General features: G+C 43.5%; 1 protein-coding gene across 18 annotated transcripts in view; it reads right to left on the bottom strand.

Moving 5' to 3' along the window:
• Positions 1-14,456, bottom strand: part of FHOD3 (formin homology 2 domain containing 3) — a 588,579-nt gene that overhangs the window by 183,292 nt on the left and 390,831 nt on the right. For all 18 annotated transcript variants that reach the window (XM_060173747.1, XM_060173744.1, XM_060173740.1 and 15 more), the window contains 2 exons: positions 8,492-8,586; positions 4,637-4,780 (listed from right to left, as the gene is read on the bottom strand). In XM_060173747.1, coding sequence (XP_060029730.1) covers positions 4,637-4,780; positions 8,492-8,586 — 239 coding nt within the window. The remainder of the gene's footprint in view (positions 1-4,636; positions 4,781-8,491; positions 8,587-14,456) is intronic.

Below are 14,456 nucleotides of genomic sequence, written 5' to 3'. Positions count from 1 at the left end.
CTACTTTATTAAGACCCAGTAATAAGTGAGATCATTTGTTGTCTGTTCTTCTCTTTTTGGCTTATTTCACTCAACATGATGTCCTTAAGTTTTATCAAAGAGGATGAAAACTTCTTCACTGCTGGTGGGAGTGCAAAATGGTCCAAGCACCGTGGAAAGCAATTTGGAGACTTACTGGGACATTAGGAATGGACCTACCCTACAATCCAGCAATTTCTCTCCTGAGGATTTACTCAAGAGAGACAGATAAACCTGTCAGAAGAGATCTGTGTACACCTATGTTCAAAGCTAGCACAGTTTATAATCACCAGAACGTGGAAGCAACCCAGACGTCCAACATTAGATGAGTGACTTAAAAAAAAAAAAAAGTGGTATAGTGGCCCAGGCAGTAGCGCACTGGGTTAAGTGCACATAGTATGAAGCGCAAGCACTGGCACAAGGATCCCAGTTCAAGCCCTGGACTTCCCACCTGCAGGGGGATTGGTTCACAAGCAGTGAAGTAGGTCTCCATGTATCTATCTTTCTCTCTCCCTTTCTCTCTCCCCCTCCTCTCTCAATTTCTCTATCTAACAACAACCTCAGCAGCAATAACAGCATATACAAATAATGAAATATTACTCAGCTGTTAAGAGCAATGCAAATGAACCAACTTTCTACTCTACTACCCAGCATTCTCTGCTCTGTTACTGTCTTTCATTAAGCTATCATCTTAGAAAAGTCTTCACTGGGATGGAGCCAAGATGGAGACTTGGAGGCAGTTGCTGGCGTGAGCTCTGACAACAGCGGCAGGATAGGCCACCAGGTTCCAGATGCTAGCAGGATGCAACCAGACTTCCCTGGACAGACAACCCCACCAATGTGCCTTGGAGCTCCACTTCCCCAGAGCCCTTCCCCACTAGGGAAACAGAGAGACAGGCTGAGAGTATGGATCGACCTGTCAACACCCATGTTCAGCAGGGAAGCAATTACAGAAGCCAGCCCTTCCACCATCAGCATCCCACAATGACCTTGGGTCCATACTTCCAGAGGGTTAAAGAATAGGAAAGCTATCAGGGGAGGAGATGGGATACAGAGTTCTGGTGGTGGGAATTGTATGAAGTTGTATCCCTCTTATCCTACGGTTTTGTCAATGTTTCCTTTTTATAAATAAAAAATTTAGAAAAGTCTTTACTGATTGCCACTACTATGGTTTCTCTCTCCTACTCTGTCCATGTCTTTGATGTATAGACATTATTAACTTATTTTAAGTATTTGGTCACTTTCTGCACCCCATGAGGATGGGTATTTCTGAAAAAGGGTGCACAAAAGATCTGAACAGACATTTCTCCACAAAAAATGTCTAAATGGCCAGTAAGCAAACGGAAAGATGCTCAGCATTGAGTCATCATGAAAATGCAAATCAAAACCACAATGTGCAGCCACCAGATTCTCTGGGATGGCTATAATTTTATAAGATGGACAATAATAAGCAATGAGGAGGGTGTGGAGGAATGGAAACCCACAGTACACTGCTGATGGGACTGCACAATGGTGTGGCTATTTTGGAAAACTGTCTGGCAGCTTCTTAAACAGCTACAGAAAGATTTACCATCAAAAGAATTGTACATAGAGAAACAAATACTGATTGTAGCATTGTTCCAAAGATGGAAATAATCCAAATATCTTGTCAAATGTTGACCAGATAAAGTGTGTTGTGGCTATACAAAGGGACATTGGGAAAAACAAAAAAGAATAATGCCTGTCATAGAGGGATGAGAAATTGCACCCATGTGTCAACAACTATACTGTAAACTGTTAACTCCCACTTAGCATGTTTTCAAGAGGCATCCATGCAAAGACAACATGCTGTGATGTGGAGCATGGGGTTACACTCAGTAATAAGGTGTAACACACTTGAAAATTATTAAGGTGACACACAAAGTAGACTTATTCTGATGATCACTTTATTTAAATACACGTCAAACATGTTTTAAACCTGAAACTAAAATACTGTTGCATAACAATTATATCTCTATAAAAATAAAATGCTACATGTTATATGGTTCAATTTTTTATAAACTGTCTAGGAAAATCAAGTATACTGAGAGGATGCGGAGATTCATGGTGTGAGAGCATGAGGAATGGGAGGGAGGGAGTGCCTACTAGTAGGATGGAGTTTATTTGGTTGGGGTGATGAAATATTGAGAAATACAGTCATGGTGATAGTTATACGATGCTTTAAAAACCTAAATCATGGTGATAGTTAAAACTAAATCATGGTGATAGTTATACTATGCTTTAAAAACCTAAATTTTAGGTTTAGGGAGTCGGGTGGTAGTGCAGCAGGCTAAGCCCAGGTGGTGCAAAGCACAAGGATCAGCGCAAGGATCCCGGTTCGAGCCCCCGGCTCCCCACCTGCAGGGGAGTCGCTTCACAGGTGGTGAAACAGGTATACAGGTCTCTTTCTCTCCCCCCTCTGTCTTGCCTTCCTCTCCTTTCTGAATTTCTCTCTGTCCTATCCAACAACGATGATGTCAATAACAACAATAATAATTACAGCAATAAAATAACAAGGGCAACAAAAGGGAATAAATAAATAAATATTTTTTAAAAACCTAAATTACACAATGGAATACTACTCAGTTATTAAGAATGATGAATTTCCCTTCTTTACTTCATCTTGGATGGAGCTTGAAGGAGTTGTGTTAAGTGAGATAAACCAGAAAGAGAAGGATGACGATGGGATGATCTCACTCATGGATAGAAATCCAGAAAAGGGAAACACAAAGAAAAATTTTAACTGGTTTGGTGTATTGCATCAAAGCAAAGGACTCACGGGGAAGGAGGACAAGGCTGAGAGGAGGGAACTTTCAGGTCCTGATACACGATGATGAGCCTAATTTGGAGGTGAGAGTGTTTTGCAGACACCTATCTTGGTGAGAAATAGTGCCAATAATAGTTGTAGTATAAACCATTCAACCTCCCCCCCTCAAAAAAAAAGAGAACAAAACCTGAATTGTACAGTTTCAAGTGGTTAACTGTATGTGAAACTTTTGAAAAGAGAGAGAGAGAACTTCATGAGGTCCCCAAAGATTTTCAATGACCCACAGAATATTACTGATGGAACGTCCTCAGGATGTCCTGGTCCACTCCATTATCTGGGATAGGTTAAGACCTAAAGAAGCAAGCTTTCCTGGTGGAAGTCTTACCACACAAGTGGAAGCATGCCTCCATGGTCTGCTCCTCATTTTCCATGGAAGGAAATCGAGAGGATAAAGATTAAGAGCTACGGATACCTATGAAAAGTTTTCTAAGGTCTATCCAAAGTCAGGACAAGAGTCACATTAAGTAAGTACCTTTAACAAAGCAAAGGGCATCTGACCCAAAATTAACTCACAGGGAAGAGTCTAAACTCATGCCAACTGACCGTAAAGCCATAACGCAGAACCCAGGGTAGTACCCGTCCGCTTCATGGCTTGTAACCTGTGCTTAGCAGGATCATCTGCTTGGTTGAATATTTTGCTGTCACCACCCTGGAATTCTCATTTGTTTTATCTTTACATTTGTATTTTGGAAGTTGAGTTAATGAGGTAAAGGAGCAGGTGCATGAGTAAAGGAAACTATTTCAATGTGTATGTATACCATTCCTCACTGCCTGTGAGCAAAGAGCTCTGGTAGACCCGAGAAACAAGGAGGTCAGTGCATCCTAGAGTATGTCCAAAATAAGCTTGATAAACTTAAAAGTGAATAAACTGGGGTCACTTACAGTCCTGGAGACCATACTTTCCACACAGACCAGATGTTGTGAATTCAAAGACAGAATTTTAGCAGAACCTTGTTACTTTACCACATTGGCCAACCATGTGTGCTGGAATGTTGATAGAGGAAAAAATGAATAAGGTTGTCCAAAGTTCCTTTTTTGGTCCTTCCTTACTTATAGTACAATGTTGATGAAATGGACACTTAACAGGAAGTGGAATGAAACAGTATGCATGTAGGGGCTGCAACCTACAAGTTAGGTCATTTCACTGACATGTGCTAAGTGTTCTTCTTTATTGTAATTTGGAAATTAGCAGTATAGAGAATAGAATGCCTTGAAATGCTTTAAAAATCATGACTTTCCTTTCCCTATAATACCATCAAGTCATCCAAAAAGCCCCATAATGAGACTATAGAATAAAGTAAGTAGTAGCTCAGTGCCTCCAATAGTACTTCCCCTCCTATTTCCAATTTGCCCTTGAGCCTGTGGATTGTGCATGCCTGAAGAGCCGCCCCACCAGCCACAAGAAGTGCAGCCTCTGTCTCTTCCTCTCTCCATAAATGAGAACACTGCCAAAACAATGCACGTTCATGCAAATAAACCAAGTAAACAAAGTGAATTAAAAGGCAAATAGTATAATGACTGTGCTGCCTAGGTTAGGGGCTCTCATACTCTAGGGTGCACCAGATCAACCTGTAACACCAACACAAGGCTCGCCCTCCATTTCTGATTCAGTAGAATCGGGTGGGGCCTGGGAATCTGCATTTTGAACAACCTCCGGGGAGATGCTGGTGCAGCCACCCCTCACTTTGAAGCACTGGGCTGGAGCACACCTTCCCTGAGCCTGTGGAATTGGCCCCAACTGGACAATCCACTCCCAAAGTCAAGTTCCAGTACCTCATAAATGTTCAGCTGCTCCACTAAGTCCAGGTCAGTCCCTTTCTTGTTCAAGTGCCTCTGGGACACAGCAGCGATGCCCAGCTCCTCCAGGCAGTCCACCACGTCATAGAAGCTGTCTTGGTCTGGCAGTCCCGACAATGTCTGGATAGAGAAAGAGGACACAGACACACTTTAGGAGGCTCTGCAGGCATTTTTCACAGGAATGCCAGTGGCCACTATCATAACAATGTGGCAGAACAAGATACTATAGATGACAAATTCATCTCAGAAAAACCTTCTTCAGTGGGGTAAGTACAACACGCCCCCACCCCAAGGTGCTTTGCAATCCCCTCCCTATGAATACAGGGGCTACACTTATGATTAGGTTACACTATATGACAAAAATCAAAGGCTAAGGGATTTTAATGGGGTCATGAAGTTCCCAAATCAGTGGAGTCTATGGGGGAAATTAGCCTGAGTGTGACTGACCTAATCAGGGAAGACTTTTTTTGTTTTTAATGTTATTAGGGCATTGCTAGTTTACAGTATAGTTCTTTGCATGTGGGCACATCAATATCCGCAGACTCTTTTCACCCCCTCCCAAACCCTCCTCTTCCCAGAGTCTTCTGCTATGGTGCAGTACACCCTGCCCAGCCTAATCTTCACTTTGCGTTTTCCTTTTCTGGTCTCATTTTTTAAGCTTCTCCTATAAGTGAGATCATCTGATATTTGTCCTTCTCTTTTTTCCTTGTATCTCATTTAACATAATGCCTTTGAATTCCATCCAAGATGAAGCAAAGGACATGGCTTCATCATTTTTAACAGTGGAGTATTATTCCATTATGTATAGATACCATAACTTTCTTAGCTACTCATCCGTTGTTGAACATCAGATTTGTGCTGCTATGATACAGGTGTGTAGGTGTACATAGATCCCTTCAGAGAAGTGATAAAAACATGGAATAAAATTGGCTCAGACCTGCCATTCCCTTCCTTCTCTCCTCACACTCTCATGCCTTCTACACAAATGAGTCTGACCTGCAGTTCCAGACATAGCTCTCGGTGTTTATTGCACTACTGTTGTATTACTAAGGATCCTAGATACATCAATAGTTGAAAAAGTATATACTAAATATGTTGAGTTGCTTGGGAAGGAAAAGGACCAAGCCTTTCATAAGATCATATCTCAGCATCAACTTCTCTAAGACTTCTACTTTGGGACTACTTAATATTGGAAAGGCTTCCTCACAGAAGTAATGGCCTTTTCCTTTCTGTGTCGAGCAAAGACGACACAACTCAATATAAATGGGATCTAATAATAACAAAAAAGAACTAAGGTGCCACAGCTTAGTCAGGATAAGAACATGGGACAGACTGTGCATCAGTTAGATGCCATCACAAGTGGACATTCACTCCAAAATGGCTGCGTATGAGAGCACCAACCAGTGTCTGCTGGTGCTAGTGAGAATGGAGACAGCTGGCTTCACAGGCACCAAGAATGCCCTGAGCTACCCCTACTACCCAGCGCTGACTCAAGGTGTGAGTTCCTCTGCTGCTAGAACAACTCCAGTTAGTGGCTCTGTGAAAATTCTAGGACTTAGTAAAAGATAAGAAGAGAAAATAGTGACACCAGGCCCAGCAGGATGGAGGGTATGGAGGTGTAATCCTAATGCACCGCTGACTACGCCAAGCACACAATTTGAGGAATGTAGGTGAGCTGGCATTTATTGTTTTAGAATGAACACTGCCTTTTTTTTTTTTTCTACCTCCAGGGTTATTTCTGGGGCTTGGTGCCTGCATCATGAATCCTCTGATCCTGGAGGTGATTTTCCCCCTTTGTTGCCGTAGTTGTTTTATTGTTGTTGTGGTTATTATTGTTGTTGTTATTGATGTCATTGTTGTTGGATAGGACAGAGAGAAATGGAGAAAGGAGGGGAAGATAGAGAGGGGGAGAAAAAGATAGACACCTACAGACCTGCTTCACTACCTGTGAAGCAACCCTTCCTGCAGGTGGGGAACTGGGGGCTAGAACCGGGATCCTTTACACCCGTCCTTGTGCTTTGCTCCATGTGCGCTTAACCCGACCCCCTAGAACAAATACTTTCTACACACAGTGGGTAGGGGTGCATGGGGTGGAAGAAACACAGAAAGGCTTTGGACCTTCCTTGCTCATCTAGTTTCCTCTCTTCTCTCCTTTTCTCCTTGCTGAGAGCTCATTCTCTCAGAAGCTTCCAGGGGGTTAAATTCCTAGACTTAATCCCCATTGCCTGGGCAAGCCCATCCAGGACAGATGGGTGGAGGGATTCCTCTAAAATCCTTAAACAATTAGGTCTGCAGAATGAGAATGAGTGGGGAGCCCTTGAGCAAGAATAGGCCCAGAACCGAGGGTATTAAGGTCATTTGTCATTTCCACTGTAGAAACTGGGGCTGCAGCCCAGCCTGCATGGGCTTTCATGTGAGGCTGGAGGGGAGACGGCCTCTGGCCACCAATTCAGCTTCTTTCTCTGTGTGGGGAGGGGGCTGCACAGCCTGGAGGCACACAGCCATATATCTTTGGCTGACTCTTTAACAAGGTTAGCAAACCCTGCCATACTCAGACTTTTTCCTGCACACTGTTTCTCTATTTCTTCCCTGTCAGCTCACTGCTAAGTTGTATTAACTAAACAAACATTTGGCACAAATCCTCATCTAGGTGTTCCTCCACAACTGTGCACCAACACCTGAAAGCCACCCCCACTCATCCACCCCCCCAAGCCCTGTACTTTGGTGCAGTAGACCAAACCCACTCCAGGTTCTATTCTGTGTTTCCCCTTTGTGTTCTTGTTTTTTAAGTTCTGCCAGTGAGTGAGATCATCCCATATTCCTCCTCCTCTTTCTTGCTTATCTCACTTAACATGATTCCTTCAAGCTCCATGCAGAATGATGGTATCACCATGAAGAAGGTGATACCATCATTTTAAAGAGCTGAGTAGTATCCCATGGTGTCAAAAGACACTCAGAGAAAACAAGCAGATACCCATGTGTGTGCCAGGGTGCACACATGCACACGCCATGAGGCAGGGATGTAAATGGTTTTCTCATGTGAAGAAGCACAGCACAGCCCTAGTTCTAGGCACCATGATGGGGCAGAGGGTATACTGTTATTCAAAGTCAGATGGCACATTTTAGAATTTACATTAATTCCCATAGGCGACCTGAGCAAATTACCAGAATCTGGGTGGTCTACAATGACAGCAATGTTTTCTCTCAGAGTCTGAGAGATAAAGCCAATTGTTTTTGGTATTCCATAGCACATGGATACATCATTCCAGTCTCTGTGCCCATTACCATCTGTCATCTTCCTCTGTGCCTGGGCATCATGTCCTCTCCATGTGTCTCTTTTTCTCTACATAAGAACACTGGTCACAGTACTGAGCTGTTGGAAAAGTCATGATGTATTTTTCTTTAAATTTTTTAAAATTATCTTTATTCATTTATTGAATAGACACAACCAGAAATTGAAAGGGGGAGAGAGATAGATAGATAGAGAGAGAGACCTGAAGCACTACTTCACCAGTCATGAAGCTTTCCCCCTGCTAGTAGGGACCAGGGGCTCGAACCTGGATCCCTGTGCACTGTAACATGTGCTCTCAACCAGGTCACCACCATGCAAACCCTCATGATGTATTTTTCTATGCAAAAGTACATCATGACTTTTCGAACAACCCAAAAGATAGGAACCCACTCTAATGGCATCATCTTAAATTAATCCAATCTGCAAAAAAGAAATCTACTTCCAAATATAAGGTCCCATTCACAGATACCAGGAGTTGGGACATCAACATATCTTGGGGAGGGGAAACATAGTTCAATCCATAATAAACACCAACCAACCTTGTTCACTAAAGTCATTGCATAAACCAGCAACTCTGTGTCAACCCCATCTTTCTCCTCCAGGATTTCCATGATATTTGACCAGGGTTTGACTCCTAGGAATAAAACAAAAACCATTAGAAACAGCAATGCCACATTTCTTATCTAGCTCATACTGGAGTTTATCCAAGGATATACAACTCAGTGATGGCAGTGTCCTCAGCCACCAAATTTTAAAGTGTCAAATTGCCTTTGGGCTAGAATAGAACATGCTCCTCATTAGGCAACAATGGACCAGGTCATCTCTGCCTGCTTGAAAATATAATCTTTAATGCCAGGGAACTTAGTTCCTTACTAAGTCAGTATACATGTCACCACCACCCCCCCATTGAGAGAGAGAGAGAGAGAGAGAGAGAGGAGAGAGAGGACAAAGTATTGTTCCACCATATGTAGAGCTCTCATCACTACTCCCCTATGATGCTGGGGATTGAACCCAGAGCCTCCACACATGTGAGGTGGGAGATCTACCAATGAGTTACCTTCCTGGTCCCAAAAATGCAAATTTTAAAAATCTATTTGTATATTTGTATGTATGTTGTTTTGTTTTGTTTTTTGTTTGCCATGAGGTTATTGATGGGACCGATGGTGCCTATTTGATGCCACTATTCCTACGGGCCTTTTCTTCTCCTTTCTCTCTCTTTCTACCATTATTTTTTGTAGAAAGTGAGAGAAAGGGTGAGAAAGAGAGGGAGGGATAGAAAGAGTATGAGAAGAGGGTCGGGCGGTAGTGCAGTGGGTTAAGCACACGTGCCGTGAAGCACAAGGACCAGCTTCCCGCCAGATCCCGGTTCAAGCCCCTGGCTCCCCACCTACAGGGGAGTCTCTTCACAGGTGGTGAGACAGCACTGCTCCACCATTTGTGAAACTTCCCCACTCCCCCAGCAGGTGAGGACCAGGGATTTGAACCCTGATCCTCAAACATGGTGATTTGTAAACTCTACTAGGTGAGCAACCACCTGATCCCTTATATGCAGCTGGTTGTGCTCTTTTTTTTTTTTTGCCTCTAGGGTTATTGCTGGGGATTGGTGCTGGCACTATAAATCCACTGCTCTTGTGGCCATTTTTATTTTATTTTATTTTTGAATAGGACAAAGAGAAATTGAGAGAGGAGGGAGAGATAGTGAGGAAGATAGAAAGATAGGAGGACATCTGCAGACTTGCTTCAGACTTGTGAAGCAGCCCCCCCTCTGCAAGTGGGGAGCTGGGTCCTGGAACCGGGATCCTTGACTTCATCCTATGTGTGCTTAACTGGGTGCACTACCACCTGATCCCAGTCACATTTCATAACTGGATTAAGGAGTATCTGTAAGTATTCTGTCCATTGCCATACTATACTTTGACATCCTACAAAGAAAGGCAATGTAGGAGATCTTTATACTCACTCTAGTAGCAAACACCAAGAAATAAGAGTGAACCATTTATCTAGCAAACAGTTCAAGAGCAGAAACATAGTATCTCTACTCAATCAAAGCTTAAGAATCAATCAGGTACAAGGAGCTGGGTCTACTGGGTAGCTACTCTCTTTGAGGCTTAACAGTCTAATGGAACACTTAGTCTAACGGACAACTAAGTGTTAGCATAAAACCAGTGGCTTGCAAATGCTAGTTCTCGGATGGGTGGTGTCAGAGCTGATTCCATGGCCTTGAAAACAAAAGCTCCTCAAATGTTTTATCTCTGTGCTCTTTGTGCACCAACTGGCACAGGGCAAGAACCCCAGAAAGCATTTACACGGTGAATGGAGACTTCAGAGAGGGCATGCAACAGTTTGAAGAGAACCAGAGGGTCAGGCCTGGAGACAACTCTGGGGCAGAGCATACGCCTCATTATGACTGAAGCCCTGCTTTTGATTTCCAACACCAGGGTGATGCTCTGGTCTTTATGTCTCTCTGTCTCTAACTCTCCACATCATTTTCATTCCTTCTCATAAAAATAAAATAAAAGGGGAAATGCAAAAAGCTTAGGAGATGTATCTAAACTAGAGTGACCTTGTCCACCATGTATGGTGACTATAAGCTATCATCAAGATAAAGCATGTCACTGTTTCCCTTAGCACTGAAGAGTGCTTCCTGACTCCACTTCCTCCCCTAAATAGTGGAGTGAATATATGCTCCAGGACAGCCTAATTTTCTTCTCTGAAGTTTTCAATCATATAATTGGTACTTAACTACTTGCCAAACAAGTTACTTTATACAGACAATGCTTAGCACAGTGTCTTTTACAAGAAAGGCACTAAAATATCAGTAGGTGTCCCTATAACAGTAGTGGTCGGGAGTGGTGACGCCTATGCTGACCCTCAGACCCTCTATGCTAGCTCTCAGGCCAGTCCTCTGCCTCCCACCCTCAAATGCATTGCCTTTTTCTTGACCCTGAATAAACACCACAGAATAAATATCTCAACATGCTCTCACTCTTAACTCCCCTCTCTTTCTCCAGGTCTCTGTACCAAATGCAAACGAAGATAGCTACTGGTGGCACAATGTTCTATACACATGTTGATCCAACAATCAAACAGAGTCATGATAGCAAAGCCTGTGTCTTTGAACATGACTGACAAATACACTTGACATACACACTTCCCCTAAAAAATAATGGCAATAGAAATTGCATTCTATTGATCTCAAGCTTCCTTTATTTACAAATCAATATAGTCTCAAGCAGAGAGGGGGGTCCGCCTGAAGGCTGGATTTCCCCCCTGCTAATCATGTGTGATACATATTTAAGAATGATATCATGTCTCATCACCTCATATTTAAGTGAAAAATGAAACTTCTTCAAAGGAAGTGCTGAACCAAATGTGTGGGAGTCAAGATGTGTGACTGGAACTTCAAAATAAGTTAGCCAGCCTGGCCATTTGTCCAATTCTTTGTCTGAGAGATGAATGTATACAGTCAGAGGAGAGAGAATCCTTCCTTCAGAGAAGCAATCGTCTTATTCCCAGACACTACTTTTAGCCACCTTGAATGTTAGGTTTTTATTTAGGTTAAGAGATAGACACTGTGGTTTGGTGGGAAGTGAGGACTGGCCTCCAGGCTAGTGCAGAAGGTTCTGAGGGTAGGCGTGGGTATCACCACCAACTACCACCATTACAGTTACACAGACTAAATGTGCATCATACATAGCAGACACTAGTCTCCTTAACCCACATGCTGCAGGCATGATGTTTACAAAGCAACCAAAGTCATGTGTCCTGGGACAGAACCATTTACTACAGGAACTGGTAATCATTGAGGGCTCACAGCATACTGGTTAGCTTTAGTGGCTGATACTTTTTGTTTTTAAGTAGGCAAAGACTTCTTTATTATTTTTTTATTACCTTTATTCATTGAATAGACAGCCAGAAATCAAGAGGGAAGGTGATGATAGACAGGGAGATACCTGTAGCCCTGATTTACCACTTGCAAAGCTTTCCCCCTGCAGGTGGGGACCACGGGCTCGAACCTGGATCCTTTTATTTAAAATAGTTTTAATTTATTTTTTATTGGGTAGAGACAGAGATAAATTGAAAGGAAAGGGAGAGAAATAGAGAAATACCTGCAGCCCTGATTCACCACTTGTGAAGCTGCTCCCCCCCCCCATACGTGGGGACCATCGTTATAATGTGTGTGCTGTAATGTGTGGTCTCAATCAGGTGTTCCACCACCTGGCCCACTGATTCCTTTTTTTTTAATGCCTCCAGGATTATTGCTGGGGCTTGGTGTCTGCACCACTAATCCACTGCTCCTGATGGTCATCTTTTTTCATTGTTGTTGTTGGATAGGACAGAGAGAAATTGAAAAAGGAGGGGAAGACAGAGAGAGGGAGAGAAAGATAAACACTTGCAGACCTGCTTCACCACTTGTGAAGTGACCCCCCCCAGCAGGTGGGGAGCCAGGGTTTCAAATCCAGATTCTTGTGCTTTGTACTATGTGCACTTAACCTGGTGTTCTACCACCCGGCCCCCACTGATGCTTTAAACTACATAATTCTCACCATTTGGAAAAACCTTTCCAATCAATAGTAAAGGAAAAATCTAGGCTTTAGTGTGTCTGTTCTCTGTCCTGTCCCCCAGAGGAGGGAGTCTAAAAGCCATTCTGAGGGGTGACATTTGTCCTTTGTTTATAAGTCTGTGCAGAAATGGACATACTCAGGAAGTCCCTGCTCAGCTCTGTCCACTCCCTTCACCAGCTAAGAGAGAAGCTGCTCCCAGTCCTGGGAGGTGGAAACACACCTGGAAGCCATGATGCTCGCTGCACTGCAGAGCACTGTGACATATTTATGTTTCATTCCAACTTGGGCTCAGGAACGATTTCACTAGCAGTAAAACAGGATGATGTTATATGTGTGCATTGTGAAGCCATGGCCAAGACCACACATATCCGTGGAGAAACATGCTAGTGAATCAGACGTGATAAGCTATGTCTGGGTTTTTCCATTAGTGCTATGCTATTCCTTTTTCTTATTTTTTTTTTTCAGCTGCCAGGCCTCAGTAGCAGACAGATGGTAGTAGCTGCCAAAAGCTTTAGAAATTTTATAGGCCGATACCATGAGGATGAGAAGGCAATCTATTAAGGGTTGTTTGGCTGGTTCCTGTTCAGTTTTCACAAACTCAGAGAATTGGCTCCCCCCCCCCCCCCGTCATCACCAGAGTTTCACTTCTCTGTGTTGACTTTTTTTCAGATGGAAAAGGAGAGTCACAAAACGAGGGAGGGGGAGATGCTGCATCACTGAAGACTGCTGCAATGAAGTGGAGGGGGGGATTTATACGCAGGTCATGCACATGGCAAAGCAAGCATACTATCTAGGTGAGCTATTTTTCCTGGCTTGAGATGCTCACTGTCTTGTTTTGGGGAAAGGAGTGAGTACAGTTCAGAGCCCCAGCAGATGGAGTTTGGGATGTGGAGTGACAAGCACTGGGTTTTGTCCTCTGGGTCACTCTTACACCCTCCCTCGTCCCCGCTCGTGAAACACACAACAGACTTGATGAAAAGTAAAGACCAAGGAGGCTAAACCTGGGGCCCTCAACAAAGTCAAGGAGAACCCCAATGCCATGACTGGGCTGCCCACCACACCGTAGAGAGATGAAAGGAAACGCGCATTTGGCTCTGTGTGGGAATTGCTGAGGACAGCATGGGAGCCTGGGAGGTAGCACAGTGACTAGAGTAAAAAACTTAGAAACTTAGGTTTAGAGTTTGAACTCCAGAACTGCAGGAGGGCCAGAGTGATTCTCTCTCATGTTAATAAATAAATTATTTTAAAAGGTAGGGTTGGGAGGGGACTGTGGTGGTGCAGTTAGTAGAAATCACACACATCATGCATTAGGACCCAGGTTCAAGTTCTTGGTACACACATGTAATGGGGAACGTTTCACAGATGGTGGAGTGGTGCTGCAGGAGTTTCACACTCCATCTTTCTTTCTTTCTTTCTTTCTTTCTTTCTTTCTTTCTTTCTTCCTTCCTTCCTTTCTCTCTCTCTCTCTCTCTCTCTTTCTTTTTTTTTGCCTCCAGGGCTATTGCTGGGGCTCAGTGCCTGCACTATGAATCTACTGCTCCTGTGGCCATTTTTTCCCCGTTTTATTGGATAGGACAGAGAGAAATTGAGAGAGGAGGGGAAGATAGAGAAGGAGAGAGAAAGACAGACACCTACAGACCTGCTTTACCATTTGCAAAGCGATTCCCCTGCAGGTGAGGTTGAACCAGGATTCTTGTGCTGGTTTTTGAGCTCCATACTATAACTCGGTGCGCTACCGCCTGGTCCCTTGCCACCACCCCCCTTTTAAATATATCCAGAGCACTGCTCAGCTCTGGGGATATAACCTGGGACTATGGAGTCTCAGACATGAGAATCTTTTTGCATAACCATTATGGCATCTCTCCCACCTCTCTCTCCATATTTACCTTTGTCTATATCACACAAAATAAAAGGGAAGGAAGGAAAGCAGGCAGGAAAG

The sequence above is a fragment of the Erinaceus europaeus genome, chromosome 15 (genome assembly GCF_950295315.1).
Source record: "Erinaceus europaeus chromosome 15, mEriEur2.1, whole genome shotgun sequence".
In the NCBI taxonomy this organism is placed as follows: domain Eukaryota; kingdom Metazoa; phylum Chordata; class Mammalia; order Eulipotyphla; family Erinaceidae; genus Erinaceus; species Erinaceus europaeus.
Note: the sequence above shows the minus strand (reverse complement) of the source record. Positions and strands in the feature narration are given on the sequence as shown.